Genomic DNA, 24,643 nt, shown 5'->3' with positions numbered 1-24,643 from the left:
TACCAACTTAGGTGCAAGCCTATTCATTAATATTCCAACCTCATTTTTTCTACCCCACATGGAATGTTCAAACCTCCCACCAAAACATGCTTTTTGCTATCAGAGGTGCTATGATTAATTTTAGTGTTCCAGTTACATAAAATATGTTTGTATTCAATCTTTACATTATGTCTCCTATCACTGCTTTTTTAGCCCCTTATATAGTTGGCCCCTCACTCCCCTGCTTCCTCTTTCATGTAAGATAGAAGAGTGTTTAATAAATTTCAAAAAAAGCCCTCAAATCCAACATCACTCCTTAGTGTAGAAGACCTACCTTTATACTTAGTGAGCTACACTGTTTGTACTTGACACAAAGGTATAGTACATTTGCTCTTTTCCAGTGCCTAAAATACTTGCCACCCTTTTGTCCCTGTTATAGCAAGCTGTGCTGGGTTCACTGATGTGTGATTTGAGCAGTTTTCTTCACAAATTCGTACATCACTGCCACCTTCTTCCTTTCAGCTCCTTGTCTTCATCTCCAGTTTGCCTCAAATAAAGGCTTAGAGCCCTCATGTCTTCTCCTTCTTAGGGGCACCTGCCAAGGCAGCAGGAACAAGAGTACAGAAACCTGGTACAGTTTAGCTTTTTGTGCTGTCTGCCTCTTTTCTTGATTGTTGTGGCCATAGCACAGTGGCAGTATTAAAGTTACACTCCAAACCAACTTATTGTACACCTTCTACCTGGCTGGTTAATGGGAAGGAATTTCCAGCTCCTATTTGAGGACAAAGCTTTGGTTACAGACTGTCAATGCCTCATTTAATTTTTCTTTAGAGCTGGAGGTAGCCTGTAGGCTTGATGGTTAGACCAGTTTGAGATTTACATTTGGGTCTCTTGGAAACCCAACAATATTTTAGATCCCTGAAAAAGTTCTTTGTTCTTTGAGCTTACTGTAGGTCTGCAGCTGTGTATTTTAATGATACTTGTTCCTGCAATGCCCTGACAGAGAAGCCCTTTCACCAGATAAAACAGCAATCCAGTTTTGGCAGTAAGTCTTCCTGCCTACTTTGAGTACCAGTCATGCTATCGAATGGAGATATCAAGGTGCTTTCTCCCAGGTAAAGTGAGAGCTTTGGCAGATGGGCTTCCTCAGATGGGCAGTGACCAAATGCTGAATAGTTTCCTTTTTGAGCTGACTGGATGATGTTGAAATTTTTTTCTTATGTGCTCAATGGTAGCAGCCCCTTCTGCTGGGCTAGCTCATATCTCTTGCCATTTCAGATGTTTGTGACTGGTGTGTGTAAATGCATTTGATGAAGGCATCCTGTATATGGTCTTTACACTTTGCAACACAACCTTTAGGAAGGAATTAGTTTTGCATGTAGTTCAGATTTGGATTCAGGGCAATATTTTTTTATCATGCCGAAGATAACCCTATCTGATGCCTAAGGAAAAAGTCTAGTGAGATAAAATTGCATGTTGCAGTGGTCTAAAGAAAGAGTCAGGAAAAACTTCCCCACTCATTGGCTGTAGCTAACTCTGCTTATTGGGTGAGGCATCTAAAAATTCTTTTAAGATTTGATGGAACTTCAGATGAACAGATGAACTTTAATCTTGGTATTTTCAAATCCTACAGTGCAGGCCTTGTGTTTTCCCCATAGTGGTTAGACAGCAACTTGGAAGATACTTTTCTCTATTTCATCCAGAGGACTCCAATATATAACCTTAGAATTTTTTTAAGTGATCCTGAACATACTTTAAAATCAACTTGGATACAGTCTTTAGCTTAGATTGTTATACAAATTTCAGTTCATGACTTTGCAATTTAAAAGACAAGAGAGGTGTTTTTTTACTCTTTCTTTTAAATTCTATAAATAAATGCTGTTTTGGATTATAATAGTACTATATGTATGAGATCACTTCAACTTGAAAATAAGTCTAATTTAATATACCTCAGTGAGATGCAGATTCATGCGAGCTAGCTGGATTTGGTTTTAAATCTTCCTGTTTATATCCTGTGTATTAGAGGGACAGCCTCCTTCATTGTGTAAATGCCATTAATTAATATTGTTTTGGTTCTTCTGAAACAAGGTTTGCATTAGCATACATATCATGCAATTGCCATTTGAATTCAGCTCTCTCAGGATTGACTGTTGAAGTCACAAAAATGGAGTGTCGTAGAGTTGTTATGTCATGTGGAATTTGATGAAATCTCAAAATAGCACTGTTTGTGCATGCTACTTTATAAAAAAATGCATACTGGAACTTCTGACATTTTCTTGGTTTTTTTCTAGTGCTTTTATGTACATTTCAACACCTTCCATAGGATATATTTCTTCTTTTACTCATTTTTCTGTGGTGAGCTTCAGTGAGTTAATTACTTTGAAGGGTAATGGCTAAGTTGAATTTAATTTTCTCTAATGCCAGTAACAAGTGACCAAACCTATAGATTGTCAAATTTGTTGAGTATCTGCAAACATCATGTTTTCATTTGGACACTCTTATTTATTTCATTTCATGACACTATTACCTTTGTGTAACATAAGTGATCTGCCATGAGGACAGAATCATCTGACTTTGATGTTAGCACCTGTGCTAGGAATTTAAATACCCTGAATTTCCTCTCTTAGCTGTCAGAGAGAGAAGGATGCCTCAGGAGTGTGGATGAACCCACTGACCTTGAACCTCTGGAGATGTATTTCTCCCTCTCTGTCTTCTTTGCCTAAAATGAAGTAGGGTAAGTCAGGACATCAGAGCTGCAGTCTTTACTTGTGTAGCTCCTTCTAGGGGTTCAGCAAAGAGATGTTGGATCTTTGAACATTTGCACCGTGAAGTATAAGGTTGGTGATTGAATCTGTTCAAAATTTCTGTGCATTAAGTAGCAATAGAAGGAACATCAAAGGCACATTTTTAGATCCTAACTTAGGTCACATGTGAAATGAAAAAAGTACTACCATCAAAATCAAACCCAACTTTACTCAGTATCGCTGCCTCACATAATAGGCAGTCTGATGTAATGATGCCTTATTTCTGAATATGGGCAGGAGAAGAAATTGTGTAAGACCATTACTTTTCTTAATTTGTTGAATCAACATGCAAATAATTTTCTTCTTCTAAAATTGGCAAAAAAAAAAAAAGTAAGAATATCTCAATTCCATACACAAACTCCAACTTAAACACTACAAAATTGTGAAAACTGGCAAAAAAAAAAAAAAAAAAAAAGAAAACAAACCCCAGTACCTGAAAATGAACAGATAAATAGTGGATAAAAGATCTAAACTGAATTGCCAGATATTAAAAAAGTCATTTATGTTGGGTAAAATTACTGAAAGAATATATATTAGTAGTAGTAAAATATTACAATATCTGTGTCCTGAATTTAAAATTAAAAGTAGCTATTGGATCATCTAGTCAGACTTCAATTTGCTTCCTTTCTATGACACTTTATAGCTTGTGTCTAACTCCAGTGCATCTCCTAAGTGTGTATTTATTCTTGACTGGTTTGCAGAAGAACAGTCGTAGGCAAGGGAACTTCTTGCTTCTTACAAAAACTATTTCACTGCTAAAAAAAAATTCCTAATTCATCATTTTAATTTGTCTGGCTTCAACTATTAGCTTTCTACTCTTGTTATATTTTTTTTATGCCAGATTACACAGAACCTTAATTCCTAGTATTTCCTCTGTGTGAATCCACTTACAAAAAATTGAAGCACCTTTCAATATATTTTTCAATAAACTAACATTATTTAGCTCATCAGGTCTTCTACTGCAAACCATCTTCAGTATTATCATTTTCATTTTTTTTCTATGGCTTCCTCAGTTTTTAAAATATTAAACTGTGATCAAAAATATGTACGTAATACAAATCATAATTTGTATGAATTTCATACACAAAGAAATTTAATTCATTATTGGAAAATTAATTCATTATTGCTTTTGTGTGTACAGTCTGAGGAAGCAGGTTTTCTTTTTCCATGATGTTATTGGGACGACTATGAGAGAATGCCTTGTTAAATCCCCTCATCTCAAACTTTTATGTGGCACATATATTCTATAACACAGTATTTCCATCCTCTTCTCCCTTTTAATCCATAGGCCATAGGTCATAAAATTTTTTTTTAGGAATCCTGCCATTATAACCTTGCATTTGACTGTATTAAAGCACATTTTGAGTTGTTTGATGAAGCTAACCAAGTAATTCTGATAAGTTGTCATAATACCTTGTTCTTATAGTTATTTATGTTTCTATCCTTATTCTTAATTTTGTATGTTTCTCCCTCACTGATTCTAGTAGATCAATATGGTCATTTCTCTAGGAAGTATTTTTTGGCATGTCAGTTAATCAGTTTTTAGCCCATTTAGCTGGTACTTCATAGATAATATATGGTGACAACTTTTTAATGAGTCATGTGTTACCAAATGAATTGCTATACAAAGTCCAAGATAGGCAACTTTATTTGACAAATCTGTAATCATACAAAAATCATGTTACTATGATGAGAATTATTTTCTCTAAATCCATTCTGGCTGCCATTTATTACATTAATGTTCTTTACTCTTGGGCAATTAGACTTTTTATCAGCTTGCTCTTTCTTTTGTCTTGCTTGATGTTAGGCTAAGCACTTGGGCTGCTTGTTTAGTAAAAATTAATGGCACATTAGCATTCTTCCGGAATTTCCCTGCTATTTCAAGATTTATCAAAAATTAATGGAAGAGATGCCCTCAGTTATTTGGGCTTGTTGATTTGAATATAATTATCCCTAGCAGATGCTGTCTGGTATTCTCTTCAGTTACTAATTCTTGATTAGTAGAATCTGTGTTTGCCAAGCTAAAATATGGAACATTGCCAAAGCTTAAGCTTTGTGTTTATGTTGTTTGCAAAGCCACAAGTCCTTAAGCATGCCCTATCTGTCAATATGATAAAAGTAATGAATAGATAGAAGAGAAAATCTGTTACCAGAAACAGTTGAAAGCTTTAGTTATAATTACAGATACAATTATGAGAAACATTAAATATGGATGAAAATTTCGCACTTACAGTTTAAAAGATAACACAGATTTTGTTATTGGATTAAAAACAGGAAACTGGCTCTGAAAGTATGGTACATGAAAGTAAAAAGATTTTACTTTTTACCAAAAGTAAAACATGACATTTAAAAATGACCCTCAGGAATACTAAGCTTATAAAACATCAGAGGAAGGATTGTGCCCAAACAAATCTGCAGTCCTTAAACCAGAGAGGTACTCTGTGACATTTTTTTCACTTTTACTGGTGATTTTGGATGACAGTTACTGGATTTTCCAGAACCTGTAATGGCTCCAGCAGCAGCATGGTTTTAAGTTGCCAGCTCTTTCTGCACAAATTAGAAGGTGTATCAGTAGAACTCAACTGCAGTATGGGGCCATTTCACTGAAGTTAACAATTATGTATGTGTCTCACTACAGTGACAGGAAAGTTTGCTCACACTGAGTGCACATTTTAAAAATTATGCTCAGTCATAATGATTTACGACTGCAAATTTTAGAAATATCAATATTAGTGATTTATTTATTAATATTTTCCTTGTTAGGCTGAGGTCATAATGGGGTAATAATTATGAAAATAGTAAACAGAAGACTTTGTGATAGAAATAAAACTGTTACAATTATTATAGCATGATATTATTATTATTATTCTAACAATCATGCAAGACCAGCTGTTATTATTGTTAGGCCTGTAAAAACAGCTCTAGTGTAAGGAAGTAGTATAGGAGCCATCTCTTAACAGCAGTTGTATATACAGTTTCCCACTTAGAGAAGGAAAAGAAGAAGGAGAAAAATAATTGACATGGCTTTGGGAATAAGAGACACACATAAAAGGGAAAAGCACAGGAAATTTGCCTAGGTTTCTTAGATAGTTTTCATGGTCACTATGCAACAAATAAACTTTAACCTTTCTCAATTTTACTTTTTGCAAGGAATCAGGTAAAAACCAAGCAATTTTCCATCTAGGCTTGCTGTCTTTCAAGTTCCCAGAGTTTCTGAAAACAAATATAACTTGGAATATTAAATAAAAATTAAAATATTTTTTACTACCTAATGATAATCAAATGTATAGCAATTGCTATGAAAGATTTGAGCCTTTAAGAAGATAAGTTCTAATTAGAAAGGTAATTTAAAACTTCTTTTCTGCACAATGTTTCTGTATAATATTGTCATACAAATCTGAATCACAGATTTTCTCATTTTTATTGGTAAAAATTACAGCTATTAATTATAGTTATGCCATGAGTATTTTTTTTTTTTATCTCTGTAAATTCTCTTCCTTAAGGAAAGTATTTTGTTCGGCAAACAAGGTTATATGCTCTATAACTGACTGAAGGTACAGGGGGAAAACAATCTAAGGCTGATGGCTTGGCTGATCATAGGAAATTTCATTTATTTGTAACTTGAAGGAGTTTCACCTTAATGCACTTACCCAGGGGCAGGAATTTGGTGTCACTGAGGTATCCAAGATGTTCAATTAGGAAACAGGGCTCTCAGAGACCTGCAACCTCCTAGATCACCATCTAAATGTTGAGGGCTACCATGAGGCATCCCCAAGACAGGAATAACCAGTGTGAGGAAAATAAAATTGAGTTACAAATTTTGGCTATTTTCATGGGACTTATTGTGGGAGGGAACTTTAAATCAATAGTGTGAAGTGTTGGTGACTAAACAACTTATTCTGCATTTGGTGTGAGCATCTGTTCTTTTGCATGAATTAATGAATTATAAATATATTAGTAATAAAGAAGTTTTTATTTGCTACCCTAGAAATTAGCTTTTGCTATACCAGATTTGTGACCTGAGAGGTTCCACTACCATTAATATACATCTCTAAATATTTTGCTTTTATATTTTGTTGTTTCACAAAAAGCACCCAAACATTGTTAAAAACAGAATGCTTATGACAGCTGACCTTACTTTACCAGTATGAATTCAGCTTGTAAATTACATCTCATTTCATAAAATACTGATAAAAGATAAAATGTAAAGTTTTAAAAAATAGGTTCGTGGACTATAATAATTGTATTGAATGGTGAGAGAAAATTGTTTTATAGTAGTAGATCACCCTGATTTTCAGAATAAAGACCAATTAATCAGATATCATTGACCAATATATGTAAGAGAGCAGTGTATTCATATTCATCAGATAACTTGTCTAAAGCCAATGTAGAAACACAGTATTACTTCATCAGAAAGCATTTATTGAGAGAATCTAGCCCATCATCCATTTAATTTGAGCTTTAGGAACAAGGTCTGTGTAGCATGGACTTCTCTGGATTTATTTAAAGTTTTTTTCTAGAGTCTCACTAGCTTGATGCTTTTCCCTTGTGTTCTGGCAATATGGCAAAGCAGAAGCATCTCTTCCAAAACTTACAGGATTGGATTTTTTTTTTCAGAATTGTATGTTCAGAGTTTGACATCTAGCAAAATAAAAAACTATAATTCTTATCTAAAAGAAAAATCTTTTATCAGTCGCATGATCTAAGCTTATTTCTGTATTAATACTTTCTATACAGCAGTGTCCATTTTTTGTTTAGGTTCCATCACTTCCTGAATTTGTTGCTTGACATTAAATCATAGTTATTGAGAGTAACCTTTAAAGTCTTCAGAACTGCATAATCTTCCTCTGTTCTCAAAGGTTTTTGTTATCCTTCATCATATGCTTGGTGTGTTTTGATGAAGAGCTGGGTTCATAGGGTCCCCCAGGTCAGTAATGAAAATGGATAGTGCAGAACACAGTGCCAATTCCTCTGAGCCCCAGTTAATGTATTGCTCCCTCTGTGGAAGCTGCACCACTGCTATTTATTTACGTCATGACCTACCTGCCATTTTTTAGGTCTGCTATAGTATTTTTAACATGCAGTAGATCTCCAGTCAGCAGCTGGGCAGTGCCTGGTTTTGTACAGGGACAGACATAGGGTTCCTCTTAACAAATACAGAAAATCCTTTAGCTCCAGTTAAGTAATTCTTACTTATTAACTTCTTTACCTAATCAGCCATTTGAAATTATTTTTTATATCCTTATCAATAAGTATAATACTTAGGTTTTGGTTTGGGTTTTTTTCTTTTAGATTTTCTGGATCTGGAAATTGCACAAGAAGCTTTCTGTTTTGGAATGGTTTTCTGGTGATATCTTAGAAAATTAGTAGAATACCAGAATTAAAAAATCCCCTTTTTTCCCCATCTTTATTTTCAGCAGAGAAAGTCAGGCTAGCAGAAAACAGGAAGCTAGAAGCTACCATGGTAATTTGTGTCTTAAGGTATGAAAACCCCTCTTTGAAGAACTGCCCTAATAAGGAGAAGGTGCTAAAAGAGGGATTGTTCTCACATGAGTACATGGTGGTTGAAAGTCCTGTTTTGTAACAGATGCCATGGAAAACAGGCACTGTACTCCCAAGAGACATCAATTCGTGTCCTTCGTGTGGTATACATATGTATGTAATCATAACATTCTTCAGGAACTTAAAAACATGTTAGACTAACAGTCCTATACCTTTTGCAACAATCTTGTTATTGAAGGATGCCTATCAAGTGAAGTGGAGTCAATTATGTCCTTCCCATCCTTGGCATTCCTGTGGAGAAGTAATTTCTCAGCTCATCTGTTGGGTTGATGCTGCACTCCACAGACATTGAACACTCTGCACAGAAATATTGTTGAACTATAGGGGTAAATTATTTCTTGTTCATAAATTCATCCAGGCAATTTATCCTGTTCAGCAAGACATTTAAGCACATTGCCTAATTGAACTTTTGAGATGCTTTAAACTAATTATGGGCTGAATCAGTATCTCAGTCCTTAATTGATACTGAGTACGGTCAATGAAGGAATAAAATTTAAATCATCTTATATTGAAAACATCTGGTGATATCTGATATTCTCTAGATATTCCATGTGTACTATTCTATGCTTATTTACTGTATTGAGGCAGAAAACAATTTGCCAAGTGACAGTGATCCAAAAAGGCCTGTGTCTGTAGAGGTGTACTAGAAGCAGAGACTTCATTTTTAGTCTAAATCATACTAAGTGCTCGCAGACAGCTTTTTTTTTTCCCTTCAAGAGGAGGTTAAATCCAAAATGTTAACTAAGTTTAAATAAAGCATTTAAATGAAGGCTTTGCATTGCAGTGATTGAGAGCCAGCAATGCTTTTAATAAAATGCCCTCACTCTGCTGCCCTCTTGGGATTTGAAGGATTTTCTGATGCAAGCCATAATGTGTAATTCATTAGCTACCAGTAGCTGGGCTTCTGAATCTGCCTAAGCCAATGAATTAATTTTAGTTTCTAAAAATATATGTAAAATATTGTTTTATGTTAACCCTATATATGATAATAGCTTTTGGGTGGCATTATCATAAATCTGACATAAAGCCTGCAACTGAGTATGAATTAACATCTAGTTTAAAGGAATTAGGGTGAACAGATCAGTTTTGAAATGCTTGAGTGACATGTGCTGAGCATGTTTACAAACATGGAACAAATACACATATGCTTATGTATTTGTCTGTCTTTTTAGTTATGTACATTGCTAAATTTCAGGGTGTTCTTTAAAACTCCATCTGGAATTGTACATGTCTGTGTGCACATCCATGCAGATATATATACCTCTCTGGTATCATAAAGAAATTATTACAGTATGGATGCCACAATTATTATTTATCTGCATTTATAATTGCCTAGGAAAAAAAATGTAAGGTGTTTTGGTTTTACACTGATAGATTTCAAATAATGTAATGCTATTCCATGGAGTGCATAAAAGCAATAAAAATAAGGTAATTAAAGCTTCTGTTCACCCAGTTTAGTTGTCAAAATGCATCTGTGAGTTAGATTAAAGGAAAAGGACTTTCAGAAGAACAATAAGATGCTAATTATATTGAATGGCAGGCTGAAAAGTTTCACCTTTTCTGCAGACAAGCAAGATGATTTTAAATGATGTATTTTAAGACACTAGTTGATGCCTCAGGATAACAGAGTGAATACTACAACATTTTTTTCATAACTTCCAGCAATTCATTTTGGGTGTTTTTATATCAAAAGTCTGTGCTGTAACCAGGAAGTCAAAATCAACCTGAACATGAATGGAAAATGCCATTGACTATTTTTTTTCTCAGACCAGAATCACTGTGATTAGCTTTTCATGTCTGATTTGAAATTACCCTAGAACTGAACCAAAAATCAGGATTTTTCATTTGCTGGATGAGAGAATACGAGCAGGGAGAAGAACAGTTGTTGCTTAGCTGTGTACACATTCAACAGAGTTGGAGCCTTATTTGGACCTTTCTTCTCTTTGGTTTACCCAGCGGCCCCATAGCTCAAGTAACGTGAATCCCCACTTCTGTGCTGTGTTGCTTTGCAGACCCTGGCAGGGAACTGCTCAGGGTGGAGGGGGTAGTTTCCTAAGGTTACCACTTAACTACTTCTGGGAGAATGGAGTGATAAGTCTGTGGCAAAGGCCTGTGTGTATTGTGATTATTAACTAGCCACTGTAAGTGATTAGGGGAAATCAACTGCCTGGGCTTCTCCTTCCCAAAGTTTGGGATTACTTAAATAACCCATAATTATGTGTCCATGCAGGAGGTATATATTTAATAGAGCAGAGAGCAACAAACTTGTCCTCCCTCTTCTTTTAGCTTCTATGGCCCTTAGCGCTGCAACTACCTAAATTCCAATTGTGGTCCAGTGTGACAAAGCCTCCAGTAGCTCAACCAGAGCTGCCAGAGAAACTGGAAAAACAAGTGATGTGTTGCCTCTGACAATAAAAAATGGCCAACACTGTGACATTGTGTTATGGCACTGGCCCTTGTCTCATGATCTTTCTATTTTAAAATGTTACAGTCACTTACATAAATCAGCTTGAACCAATTCAAACCAGTTCAAATTTTTTCACCTCTTATACCAATTCATTACTGGAGTGACCTAAAAGAGATCTGTTTCAGTCACAACAGTGCCTAGATACTAATTGCACCACACATGTAGTGATTTGACCTTTTTCCTGTGACCCTTCATCTGTGGTGGAAACCTGTTCTGACCAAGTTACAAGAAGCTGTATACATATTCTGGTGACTGACAAGTCATCCACAAGGATCCTTCTAAGGAGTGTCAAAGCAAGCACAGGTAATTCCATTTTAAGTCAAAGTCATAGTACTGACTACAGATAAACACACTCGGGATCAGCAAAGCAGCCTGAAACATGGTCTTCAACTTGCATTAAAGAGCAGCTGGAGCTGCTGAATGTTAACTTCCATTTCTTGGAGAGTCTCCATTTTTATGGGGTCTCTAGGCATCAGTATGAAATTTCTGCTGGTAGTATTTGTATTGTCATTACATAAGGATGAAGTTTCAGTAGTGTGTTAGCTTGCCCTTTACAATAATTGCTTAATTAATAAAAACAGTTTATACCAAAGAACATCAGATAGTAAAAAAAACAGCTGATGAACTTTTCCTGTTTAGTCCTCTCACTTTCAAATATTTAGTTTTTCTATGGACTGAGTTTATGTAACAACTTAATTTTGTATTTTTCACAGAAATGTAACCTGGAATAATTTAGCTATCCCAGACACCCACTGTTCCAGAGAGCTAGAAGAAGGTTACCAGTGCCCACCTGGATTTAAATGCATGGACCTTGAAGATCTGGGACTAAGCAGGCAAGAGCTGGGCTACAGTGGCTTTAATGAGATAGGTCTGTCCTACTGGTAAAATCCATTTCAGTATCCATTTAAAACTGTTTTTGAAATGAATGGAACAGATAGCTCATGTGTGTGCTGAAAAGACATCAAGTGCAGTCAGTATTCTACTCAAGTAGAGCACATGCAAGAAAGAGAAGCTGTACTATTTGCTTTGCAGTTATTATATATTTTTACATTTCTTGGAATGCCAGCATTTAAATACCTTTAAAACATGTCTTTATAAGGAGTCAACAGTTGATTATCACCAGTATGCAAATCCGATGACTAATTTCTGTTTTATTTTTGATTCATTTTAGAGCATGAAATCCCTTCTGTTTGTCTAATTTTAGTAGTAATCCCCATGAAAAAAGTCTTTTTTTTTATCCAGAATTACTTTGATAATCATCTTGTTACTAAGCAGAAGATATGAGAAAAACTGCTATAATGTATCTGTGGCAATCTTGATCCAAACTGTGTAAGTCAGAACATCAGGTACAAAAATGATTGAGAGTCAGGCAGATTTTGCAATACAGGTGTTCTGTGCAAAACACTGCAGTTACCAGGAGAATATGTTGCCTGACAGCTGCAATGTGTTGTGCCATCCCCATGAGGAAATGAGTGTAGAACACAAAATCAGGAAAGGTGGCAAGAGCATGGGCAGCTGTGGTAAGATCCACATTCAAATGGAAAATCTTCAGTTACTATGTCAAAACATTGTGGTTATTTCACATTTATTGAGCAGACAAAAGTGCAACAGAAGCCTGCAGCTGTAAATTTTCATTTCAGGACAGGTAGGGAAGTACCTTCAAATGACAGGGCATACCCACAGGCTGAATTCTTTCTGATGTATGGCTTTGACTCTTGATAAGGTTTTTTTTTATTTTTCTGGCTTGAGGTCCAGACTGTTATCCCAGCCTCAGCTAAATTTGAAGGAAATGAAAAGGTTTAATGACCTGAAACCCCAAAAAAACTTTTGAGTATTGAAAGCCTTTGTAGCTGAAATTGCTTCAGTTGGTTCCTGAATATTCAGGTTTCTGGATATGCACAATGAGCTACAGGGTTTCAAGGAAGTCTCAGAATCTTGCTACAAGTACTCTGGGATATTTAATAATTATTGAACAAGAACTGCCAATTATGTCCTTTTTTTTTTACTTGTGAAAATGGAGAAAAACCTGATTTCAGCCAAGCTACATTCTGTTCCATCTGCAAGTCAGAAGTATACCATTTGTTCCAGTACTGTTAGATGGATAACACTGTAGATATACCAAATCCTCCATAATTTTTTTCTTCTGTAGATCTAAAATGATAATTCTGTCTTATCTCTCACTCAGCCTTCAGATTTACTGTCATTCCTGGATGAACATGGGCTGAATTCACACTAGAACCTAAAACCATCCACATTCAAGTTCTGTAGTTACAAGTAGTTTGGGAGGACAGCATGAGATAGGGGTATTGCCAGAATAATTAGGCTTCAGATTGAAATCATCCTTCTTGTTATGAGAAAAGTATTTAATGGCATTGAAGGGTATTGTTCCAGCTGCCCACCTGGTCACCAGGGAAAACTAGTTGCAGTGTCTTAGATAAGCTTCAATGGGTAAAATGGTTGAACGAGACTCAGAGTGCTTAAAAAATGACATCAGCTTTTTTTTTTTAATGATGGGGGCAGGTTGGCAAAGACAGGTGAAATAGTTTGTCCATGGATGCCTGCAAAACAAGCTAAAAAAAAAACCAGTATTAAAACTCTGGTCTCCTGAGTCACAGTGCTATGCCTTATCAATATTTATTTCTGAGTATTGCATTTTAAAGGTCAGAGATTGCTAATAGACTAGAAGACTTATAATTGATAAGTTGTTTTTGTCTAGAAATAGGTAAGCAGGATACAACACCCCTCAGAACAGTAGCCAGAAGTTAAATTGAGTATCAATTGAAGGCTGATAGCTAAACTTTAAAATACTGGGTAAGACACAGAAACTTTGCCAAAAAATGTTAAATAAGCTTCTTCAAATTAGGATTGTTACAAACAGTATTATAACCAGCACATTCATCAATATTTTTTAAATATCCATTTTGTTATGCACCTTTGTGTGTAGTTAACAGGTAAGTAATTAAATAAGCATTTTCTTGTAATTATATATTTTTTGGTACATTCATTGATATTTCATTTGCAGATATTATGATGCAGCCTGTCCTGTTGGATCCTCAAATCTATCATTACAAAAATCACAAAAGCATATCAGTTTGGCAGCTACTGTGTAATTAGTAACTCTTAGTTTATGGCATATAAGTACAAGCTATGAATATTTGAATTTGATAGTTTCTGTTATTTTTCTTCTCTTGAAAGAAAAAAGGAGGGATTTTTACAATTTTATTACTGGGTGAACACCAAGCTGTCCTAATCAGATAAAAGTTATTAGACTTTTTAATATTGTGAATATGCCAATTAGATAGCTACATATTTGGAAAATACCTTTATTTTGGCCATGCCCTGGTCCCATTTTTACAATTGGCTTTGACATTAAAGGATGAAGATTGGAAAGATGATAGTGTAAGTTTTGGTATTTATTTAAATAAAATATATTTATTTCCTAAGTTTTCTATTTTTAATTTTGAGGTGTTCTATTGATCTCTTTTATGTATGTTTCCATGCAAATATATATGTTTATATGTGTATATATTTAAGGAAGAACATAATTATAGACTACTGATAAATGTGAAGTCATCTTGTCAAGATGATTTAGGCCATCTCCTTCTGATGAGAAGCAGACTTCATAATCTTTCCAGACAACTTATTGTGTTTCTTCATTGTCTGTCCTCTCAGGAAGATTTTAATAAAGTATAACCTGAATCTTTCTTCTTTATGGAATTTAAGATCATAATTTCTGACCTAATTCACTATTGGCATAGACAAAACCTAAAAAAATGGCTTGTCTTCATTTTTCATCGTGCCTTCCATATGGCTCTATATGTTTCAGACTTTTAATATAAGACTTATATTTTATACCTTAAATTGTTTTTACTCTCCTTCTCTAGACCTTCTCTGGCTGGTCCAGCACATAGCTGAAATGCTGTACTGTCAGAATACCCCAGCAGAGGCATTCTTTTATGTGCTTTTCATCTCTGTTACAATTTCTGCATCCCAGTGAGATGTTTTCTGTTTTCAGAATAGCATGTTGTGAGTGATTCATGTTTTTCTAATTTATTACAGCCCTTGTGTCCTGCTGAAAGAGCTGCTGCCATCACTGTTTCCCATCTTTTACTTGTTTATTTATATTTTTTTTAAATGTAAAGCCTTACATTTGTCTCTGTTGAATAGCATACTTACTTTTGTTTTTCCAGACTATTTCTTCCATTTGCAAGATCTTCAGGTGTTTCAATTCTCTCCTCCTGACACTTGCACCACCTTTTAATTTACTTTTATCTGAAATTACATGAGTATATATTTTCTATCAACCTGATCAAGAGTGAAAAATTAAATAGAACCAGACCAAGATTGGACTCTGGAACTTTGTTTCAGTGTCTTCTTTTCTGGCAGTGTTTCATTAATAGCTGCTTGTAAGGACACCTAACAAATGGATTTGCACCCATCACACAGCAATGTCACCTTGCCATATTCCTGTGTGTTGTCATGTCATAAAAGCCTTTAAAAGCTTTTTAAAATATGTAGTGTTTCCTTTCTCTTTACAAAACTTGACTCCATTCTACATTTGTACAGCAATGATACAGGCAGATTTGTGCCATAGGTTCTCAAGTGCCTGTACGCTTTAATTACATGATACATACACAGGACACTTGTGAAGATCATTTTTCTGACGTGGGCCACATCAGCTTATATCTACAGCTAATGCTGCTGTCCTTTAATGTACATATTTCTAGATTGCATTAAATAGACACCAATTAGTATTGCCAACTTTGCATGTGTCATCTCTAAGAGTGAGTGACTAAAATCCAGGGAAGTTCTGTCTGGCAGTACCTCTGAAAAAGTTACAAGCAAAAGTCACAGAGGTCTATCTCATAACTGTGAAACTGAAGAATTAATGAAATATGAGCCTATTAGCTAAGGTCACAGACCCTCATAGCTTTTGTTTAGGAAGTTCTGAAATGGGAGGAAGGAATTGTAAGGAAAGAAAAGCTCATCCCTCTAGGTGAGCTGACTTCAGCTGTTTCAGGTTACACCTGATGGGAGGCTACAGAAATTTCCTGCTTTCCTATAGTAAATTGCTTATGAACTCAGTGGAAACCCAAGTACTCTTTCCAATAGTTAGACACAGAACTTAACTTCTTAAGTAGTCATTGTTCTTACACAGTGTGAGCCTTAATATAAAATTGAATCTTTTATTCTTGAAGATGCCTGAAAGATTTTTTTGAATGCTACCTGTGGGGCTGAGTGGAAGTAGGAGAAAGGATATGAATGAAAGGCTTGGCTGGCTATGTGGATGTGGGTGGCAAAATTCCTTACTATTGTCTATAACTGTATGGTACTGTCAAGCTCTCTCTTTCTCAGGCTTCTTAGCCGGTTTTGATTTGGGATTCTATAAAAAGGTTGATGTTTTCTTCATCTTAGAACAGCCTTCAGCCTTGTCTCCCACTGAGAGCATCTGGTACATTCACAGCTAGCCTGTTTCTTATTTTTGATTTTATTCTCTTCTTCTCTGTATTTTTCCTAGCTATGTTTAATTACATAGGGTGTAGCTGAGAGTGTGACAGTATTATGAAGTGTGTAAAAAAAGTTAAGCTAAATATTGAGAAAAATTACATTTTTTTGTGAACAGGCTGTACTAATTGTAAAACTTATTAGTCATATAATTGTTTTTGTTTATGTATTTGCATCTGATATGCCTAAAAAGCATAAATATATTAGTTGAATTAAATTAGAGCATACAAGTCTTGGGAATTGGAGAGCTGTGACAAGTACTTCTACCTTATATCTCATTGTTTATCTGAGTGTGCATCTACCTTTAATCAATATTTAGCATGGCAGCAACTGCTATCAGGGCCACACTTAGGATGCTGGCAGAGCTGTCTGTGTGGGTGTTGTTGAAAAGGGTGCCTTTTGGATCCAGAATTCCTCCTGTTGTTGGATCCTGTACAGATTTTCTCCTTTACCTGCACTTTCCACACAGTACAGAGTCTTTTGCATTCAGGTTTTTGTTATATCAGCTAGTAATCATTCCATGTGCCTCATGGGTGCAATCATCTGCAATCATCTACAGATGTAGACTTGCAGCACATCACTGATTTTAGTCTTCACATAATTCTGGAGAAGGTTTTTTCATGATTTAAACTGTTACATATTGCTTCAAATAGTCTCAAAAGGAAAGGAAGTCCCGAATAAAGATATCTAAAGGTTTAAAAATATTCTACAAAGTAAGCAAGGGAAGTTCTAGTCGATGAGAGAGTGTTCTGAAAGGAGAAGATCTAATTCTATCCTTGTCATCAATCCATCTACCAATTGCTAGGGCCAGTATCCTATTAACTGAGACTAATTACTTCTTGTACCTGCAAAGAGTGTTCAACAAAGAGTACCATATTAATGGCCATTTTTCATATAGGACATAAACACATATTCTATCACAAAGAAAATTAATTTTGCTGGTGAGGAGTGCTTCAAAGCCCATATTCAAAGACTATATCTGTGTTAAAGCTTACTCATCTTTCAGTAGATCTACTGTTCGTTGCCACAATGAGCCAGCAAAATCATCTGATTTTTTGATCATCTGAGGTTTTACAGGCCATAGCCTGTAAAACAGCAACAGAGCTTTGGGTCTCCAATATTTCCTGCTTTTATTAAAAGGGCGTCTTCCTTATAATGTGGGACCCAGAAATTATATATAAGGGCCTTTTTAAAATTAATAACTATATGAAAAAAGTTTATCTATCACTAAGAAAAATGTCTGCCATGGCTAGATTAAAAGTGAACCTAATTTAATGTTTGTGAAAGGAAACTTCACAGTGGGGTCGAATTTCCTCAATTCACTTATAGGTATTGTTTTAATAAAATACTCATGCAATGATGAAAATAACCCCTTTGTTTATGCACAAATTTAAATTTTATCATCCAAACATGAGAGTTACTTTGGATTTCTTACAAGTTCTCATAGCATGGGGAAATACTTGTGCATGTGCAACCCTTTGGCATTGCAAAGGCATTACTCTTGGACTGGAAGATTAGGTGGCATTAGGTCCATTGTTCATAAGGAAAGAATTAAGATTAAGTTAGTGTGCTGTGAATCTGGAGCTGCCACAATCCATTAAGTACATTTGCCATGAGAGATTTTAATGTTTCCGGGAGATTGGGTATCTAGCTCTTGGTTTGGAATTCACAATGCCCACAGAGTTTGTTGAGTGGTGTTATGTCATAAACATTTTTAAAAATCTGGAGAAGGAAGGAGAATGCTAACTCCAGCCTAAAATAAAAGCTGAAAAGTGAGTCTAAATCAGATGCCAAATTAGGTATTCCTAGAAACTTCAAGCATTCAGAGCTACAAGTCCACTTGTTTATGTGGACATCTGTATGATTAATTTGATACAAATTATTAAAGCTAAAGTAGAAGTGACCCATGTTTTTATTTAGTAGTGCAGTGCTCGAAGCAAGAGACCTCCATTCTGGAAGGATGCCCTACTAACCTCTCTGCACAGGTTGAGCAGAGCCTGGTTCTTTCCTTTTTCCTCTGAGTCTGTGGCAGCAGGAATTCCCACTACAGGCACCTTAGGAAAGCAAGCAACTGGAAGCAGTTTATATAGGGAGTTCTGCAAAGATTTGCTCTTCATCATTCTCTGTGAAATTATTTCCAGTTTTTCTCCATGGACCAGCTCACCCCAAGATGGATGAAGCCACCTTTAACATTTAGGAGGCTGAATGTTAACAAGGCATACCAAGATGAAAGAGAATGCTTGAAAATCTGACTTGACATTCCAGCTGCCTCTGGATGTGAAAAGTGCCCTTCACTGGTGGCAGAAGCTGACCTTTTAGTTCCTCTGTCACTACCCACCTGACCCAGGCAGCTTGGCTCCTGGTGACAGTATTAGCAGACACTTGGTCTCTCCAAGTCCCTGGCATATGCAAGAGGGGTAGGTGGATTACGATTGATTAATTGTCCTAAGCAACTAACTTCTTTACCAGTTTTGAGGCTTCAGCATCCATGAAAAGCAGTTAATTATGGGTTGATGAACAGAATAAAATTATAAATAAATAAATAAATTATAAATAAATAAAATAAAATTTATGTTAGCAGGTTATTTGCTCAAAGTAGGAGATATAGCTGATAGTGAAAAGGATTGCAACATTTTTATCAGATTCCCAGCACGAGTCCTTCTTCCCTACACTGCACTTTCACACAATCATGTCTCCTGAATGATGCTGGTGTCATCTTGCACAGACATAGAGGGCCAGAAATGCAGATCAGCATCACCACCGCAGCCTGAATCCCTGGGCTCTAAGGCATTTTGTGTCTGGGATAATAGAAAGCAGTGAGGGGATGTGATTGTTTAGTCAGAGCCTCCATTTAATTGTACTCATTAAAGACTGAAAGGTTGAGGTCTTACAAAATAATCATTGTTTCAATAGTAATTTCACCAAAACTTTCAGTCAGACTCTTTAAAAAAATCTATGGATGATATGTATGCTTGATACATGTATTGAGTCTTTTTTGCTCTGTTTATCCTAGCAAGTATATAATAGTATTAAATACTTTGATAAACAGGTCTAATTCATTCCACTAATGCAGCTCTTGGATTCAGGCACTTTCATGCACAGTGTCTGGTAGGAAGCCCTTCATCCATGACTTCAACCTGCGGAGTTATCATGTGGTAACATGAGAAGTGATAGTGATGTTAATGTGTGAAGGTGTCAGAATGTAGTTAGGGAAGCCATTCAGACTGTCTAGCAATAAAACACATATTTTCTAAATGTGAGCCAAAATGACTTAAAGCATGCCCCATTAGTTCACTGATTGAGAAACTATTAGAAATCATTATTTCAAAAATGGTGATAGATTTTTTTTTTTCCCACCAGAATTCCTTCCTAGGCCTTGCAGACAGAGAACAATAGAGTCCTGACACCAGCTGAGCCACTGCTGTGGATAAATCTCCACTCAGTGAATTTCACTTATTTGTTTTATTGCCAATTAACATAGTATAATTACTCATTTGGGTATTAAGAAATAAGGAAGGCAAACAGTTATGAGATGCTTAGAGAAGGAAAATACCTTTCCTCCTTTGCCTGTCTCATCTTCAGTCATCTCCCCCAATGTCCTAGACCCCACTCCTCTGCTCTTGCAGCACCTAAGGTGGGGGATGATGCAGGAATCAGGAGTAGATACATAATACTTAAATTTTTTTTGCAACCCCTTCTTTCTTTCTTTTCAGCTGCTGCTCCTTCCTTACTAAACATTTCCTCTTCTCCAGAGTGGACTTACCCATGGGCTGCAGTTCCTTAACAGTTGTCCCTGCTCTGGAGTTTCCCCTACTACCAAAGCCTACTAGTTGTGCTCACTGAAGACATCTAAATAAACTTACACAAGACAACCATATTTAGGTAGGCACCTTCAGAAGGTTATACAGAGTGAGCACTGAGACGCAAAGAAAACAGTCTCTATTCCCTGTGCAGGTGAGAAAAGTTTGCAGTGCTCATTGTACTATTCATCTTGGGAAGTAATTCTAGTTACAATGGATGCAAATGCTGTAAGGAGTGACATGGTTATGTAAATAAGGTAAATAAGTTCACTTTGTTTCTTGGAGATAATGAACAAATTGAAAGTGAGTCAACTAACAAATCCCTGTTTGGGCTTAAAGTACTATACTGTTTTCACTGATTTCTGCTCCTTAAGGACCTGGTTACAAGGCCATGTTTAGTTTCTCATCAAAAATATTGTAGTAACAGAAGGCTATGTGAGTTGTTTTTGCTTTGGGAATTTATTTTATTTGGCAGAAAAGATACTAATGAAATTCAGTGGTTGGTAGTTGAATGTGGACAGATATATTTAGGATGAGATGTAAATTCAAGGAAGGTCCTGCTTGACCGACTTGATCTCCTTGTATGACAAGATGACACAGCGGAAAAGGACCAGGGGGTGTTTAAGCCTGGTTTGATATGTTCCTGTTCCCCAGACATTTAAAAATTCGAAACCCACTCCCTGTAGTGAAAAATGCAGATCTACAATATATGCAGTTTTCACAGAATACAAAAAGGCTGCATTTTTGGATAATTTTCTCTTATCTTGATGCTCACCTTTGACTCCACTCACTGTTTAGGCATTCTTTCCTATGAGGTTCCAAATGTCAGTTTGTTTAGAAGCTTAGCTTCAGAAAGATAAGCTTCTGAACAAACTTCAGACCATCTTTCTATAAGGATTTTACCTACAAAGCTCCTTTTCTATTATGCTGTTCTGTACAATGTGTAATTTTTGCCATCAGGTGAATCAGAAAGCATTGGAAGCTCCGTCTTACATTATGCTTGATTGTGGTTTTGTTAGTGTTAAATCTTGTACAGGTTACAGGATATGTTTTAGATCAAATTTTTCTCACACTGAAGTTTCTTGATTCATCAAGTAGAAACATTTCGGGTACGCTTGTCACAAACCAAAGCAATAAGCATATAATATCCTTGATGATTTTTTTCTTAGAAATTCAAGATTTTTATTCTGTTTGCCAAGTCATGACATTTTTGATGCCTTGTTAGTATGCTGTCTGTCATGCTTTTATGTCATCTTAGGTGACTGAGTTAACACTTTTTACTTTCCTCTAGAAGGCCTCTTAAAAGAGAAGCCTTTTTATCCTCCATGTGCATTTAATACCATTAACTTACTAACTGAACAATTAGAACAGTTTCAAGCATTTTGGTCCATCCTTTCCCCAGTGCTGACATGCCCAATAGTTTATTTGATTACTTGACCTTGAAATAAAAAAATAAAACTGATATAATCTTGAACTGACAAAACAAAGATCTTGCAATGCGTGTGTAGAAAATTAATTTTGCTACTACAGAATACTCAGACTTGTCTTAGCAGAAAAAGAATATTATTTCATTCTCCAATTGGTGCACCAAGGGAGGACTATTGCTTATGAGCAGAAACAAAAATGAAGACTAGGCAAACTTAATTTATCAAAGTGTGCTTAGAGGACACAAATATTCCCAGCCTTGGCAGTGTCCATGGCATGTGCCTATCTTGTATTGCATGGTAAAGCAGGGTCTAGTAAACCAATACCTTACAGACAACAGACAGCAATATTTTTTTCCCTCAGCCTATCCCCACATTCTGCAAAACAGACATTATGTTTTGATCCTATTTCTGTACTTTTTGGGTCAGAAATATTAGAAGGAGCTTTAAAATTAGCCACATAATTTTCCAAGTGGCTCATCAGTTCTGTAGTTTCCACAGCTGTGCTGTTGTGGGATCGGATGGTGGTGGTCCACTGCTTCTATGGCAAGGATGTCCCACCTTATGTTTGATCCTTGACCCCCTTAAATGAATGCTTATGGTTCATTTCTTTATGAACTTTAACTCAGCTCCAAATAGAGGTGTCTATTCAGATACAGTGCTGTGAGAACATTTGTGCTGCTACATTGGCAAGGCCCAAAGACGTTCATAATGGGTTGTTGACACCACAAAAGTTTTTCTTCATTTGGTGATGACTCTGTCCTCATTATACCTGTATTCTCCATTTAGATGTAAGTTTATTTGAGGTTTCATAAGCCTTATAATCACACTAATGTGTCTTAAGGCATTTCCCAGGATGAATGACTAGCAGCAGCCTGGTTCTAGAAATGCTGATATCCTCAGTATGGAGGTTTCTGCTAAGCAGACACTGAGGGATTGATTGGCCCTTATTTACTGACTTCCACTGGTCATAAATATATATATATATTGTTTATCTTTTGTAAATCACTTGCTCATGTAGCCGGACAGGACAGGGATCACAACCCTCCATTAACTATATATGTAAGTGACCATCGCTATAGATACTTTAAAAATGCAGTTTTTCATACTCAGTTTTTATGGAAAAGGTTTATAAAAAGCAGGCCAATGCATGTGATTCACTATTTCTTCCTGCTAAAGGTGTGATATGGTAGTTACCAAACAATGTGGCACTGATAGAAATTTTAAGGTGAATGGCAATTAACTCTGCTTAGCAAAAATTCTGTGGCACATGGCGAGATTATTATTGCTATAGGACTGAACAGGTGTTTCAACCCTGAATATTAAGTGGAAAAGCAGTGGGCTTTTACTAAAGGTTATATCTCAGCTGGTGAGCTTGCATGTCTGAGGTCTTGGTTCTCTATTCTGTGTCTGTTGCCACCTACTGTTGTGACCCTATACCAGTACTCCTGCTTGATTTTTGTGGGAGAAAGCCATGCAAGAAGGCAGCTGCTGCCCCACTTCCCTGCAGCTGAGGCACCATTATCCTGTCACTCCATAGCACACACTGACTTCTTAAACTGCTTGTACTCTGTAGGTCCACAGACATGACTGATATGTAAATCCTGGGTTTTACTCATGGTCACAGTGAGCACTTTGAATTTCTGTTAGGGATACCTAAACCCACAGAGGATACTAAGACAATACTTCTGATTTTGGACAGTGGAAGAAGTGGCCTGAATTAAAAAACAAACAAGCAAACAAACAAAGCCAAGCAAAGAAACCTGAACAAAAACCAAAACAAACAAAAACCCACACCCAAACAAATAAACAAAAACCCCTTACCAAATAAACAAAAAACCCTTACCAAAGCAAAAATATAAAACCCCCTTCCTTAAAATTTGATGTTCCTGTAGGCTTCATTTTTCTCAGTTAAGCCATTATTGTTTCCTAGTTAATTAAGACTTTTTAAGCAATGGATTTGGAAAAAATTGTACAAATAATGTCTGTAGAGTTAGCTCTTACACTAACAAATGGTGTATGGAAAGTTGTAGAGTTTTGGAAACTTAGAGGAATTTGAGCAGCCCTCCAGAATTTTAATTTATTGCTGTGTTAATCCCAAAGTAATTGAGTCTTGCATGAAACCAGGCAATATCAGGTGAAACTAATGTGAATAGATTAGTATAGTTGTATTGACAGTCACAGAAAACTTTACTGCTGCTGAGAATCTTCAGTGGAACATTTTTTCCCCTGTTTTTTCAGGGTGTTCTGTGTTATTGTTGGTGGCTAAATGGAATGGAAGCTAAATGGGATCTATAATGGAATAAAACAAATTTCTATAATGGAATAAAAAAATGTTTTATTCCATTATTTTCTTTTGTTCTCTATTTTATTTGAAATTGTGGACCTTTCCTGGTGGGCATCTTTTGCTACTATATCTATTTCAATACATCACCTGTGTTGTTATGGTATGCTGCACAGAATTTGATCAGCTGTCCAATGTCTGTACTGTGCACTTCCTTCTATCTCTCTTTCATTTCCATCTGCTCCTGAGAATGCAGAAAGAGTTTTTTTGCACACTGAACCAGTATATTTTGGTTAGATTTAATTTTCAAAGTAATTATTTTTGAAGTTTCCTTTATAATACGCTATCTAATAAATACTTGTGTTCCAGTGATGAAAAAGATGACAATGTTAAAAAAAATAGTAATTCATACTTCTGATGTTAGGTAAAAGGCCCATAAACTGTCATTGATCATAAGCTGAAAAAGGTGAAAGAACACAATGTGGCAGAATGGCAGACTTATTAGAAGAGTATAAGAAAATAAAAGTTAAGGCAGGTTAAATGCAAGTTTTGCATCATCTTAGGTTTTTTTTTAACTATAAGCTATATCACCTCAGATGAATTGAAGCCTTTTTGGGAAATGCGGAGCTGAAGACATTCCAGCTGGCTTTGCAGGATCCAAGCTCTCAGGGGGCACCCCTAGCTGGGAACAGCCTTTGCACTGCATCCCCTGGAAACCCTTCAACCTGCCAGTGCCCATGTGTGAGTTACAGGCAGTGTAAATAGTATTTCCACAGTGGCCTTCTCACGCTTACTTTCTACTGCCCCCTCTCTAGCAC

At 36.0% G+C, this 24,643-nt stretch overlaps 1 protein-coding gene across 9 annotated transcripts in view; it reads left to right on the top strand.

Moving 5' to 3' along the window:
• NALCN (sodium leak channel, non-selective) overlaps positions 1 to 24,643 on the top strand; it is a 231,909-nt gene that overhangs the window by 44,119 nt on the left and 163,147 nt on the right. For 7 of the 9 annotated variants that reach the window (XR_014949395.1, XM_085556986.1, XM_085556973.1 and 4 more), the window contains one exon: positions 11,526 to 11,680. The exons of 1 other annotated variant lie outside the window; for it this stretch is intronic. Coding sequence is in view for 6 of the 8 variants with exons in the window: in XM_085556986.1 (XP_085413112.1) it covers positions 11,526 to 11,680 (155 nt within the window). In the remaining 2 variants the exon portion in view is untranslated. Of the gene's footprint in view, positions 1 to 11,525; positions 11,681 to 24,643 lie in introns of those variants that run through there. One more of the 9 variants, XM_021530248.3, reaches the window with a different exon arrangement.

The sequence above is a fragment of the Lonchura striata genome, chromosome 1, assembly GCF_050655825.1.
Source record: "Lonchura striata isolate lonStrDom1 chromosome 1, ASM5065582v1, whole genome shotgun sequence".
In the NCBI taxonomy this organism is placed as follows: domain Eukaryota; kingdom Metazoa; phylum Chordata; class Aves; order Passeriformes; family Estrildidae; genus Lonchura; species Lonchura striata.
Note: the sequence above shows the minus strand (reverse complement) of the source record. Positions and strands in the feature narration are given on the sequence as shown.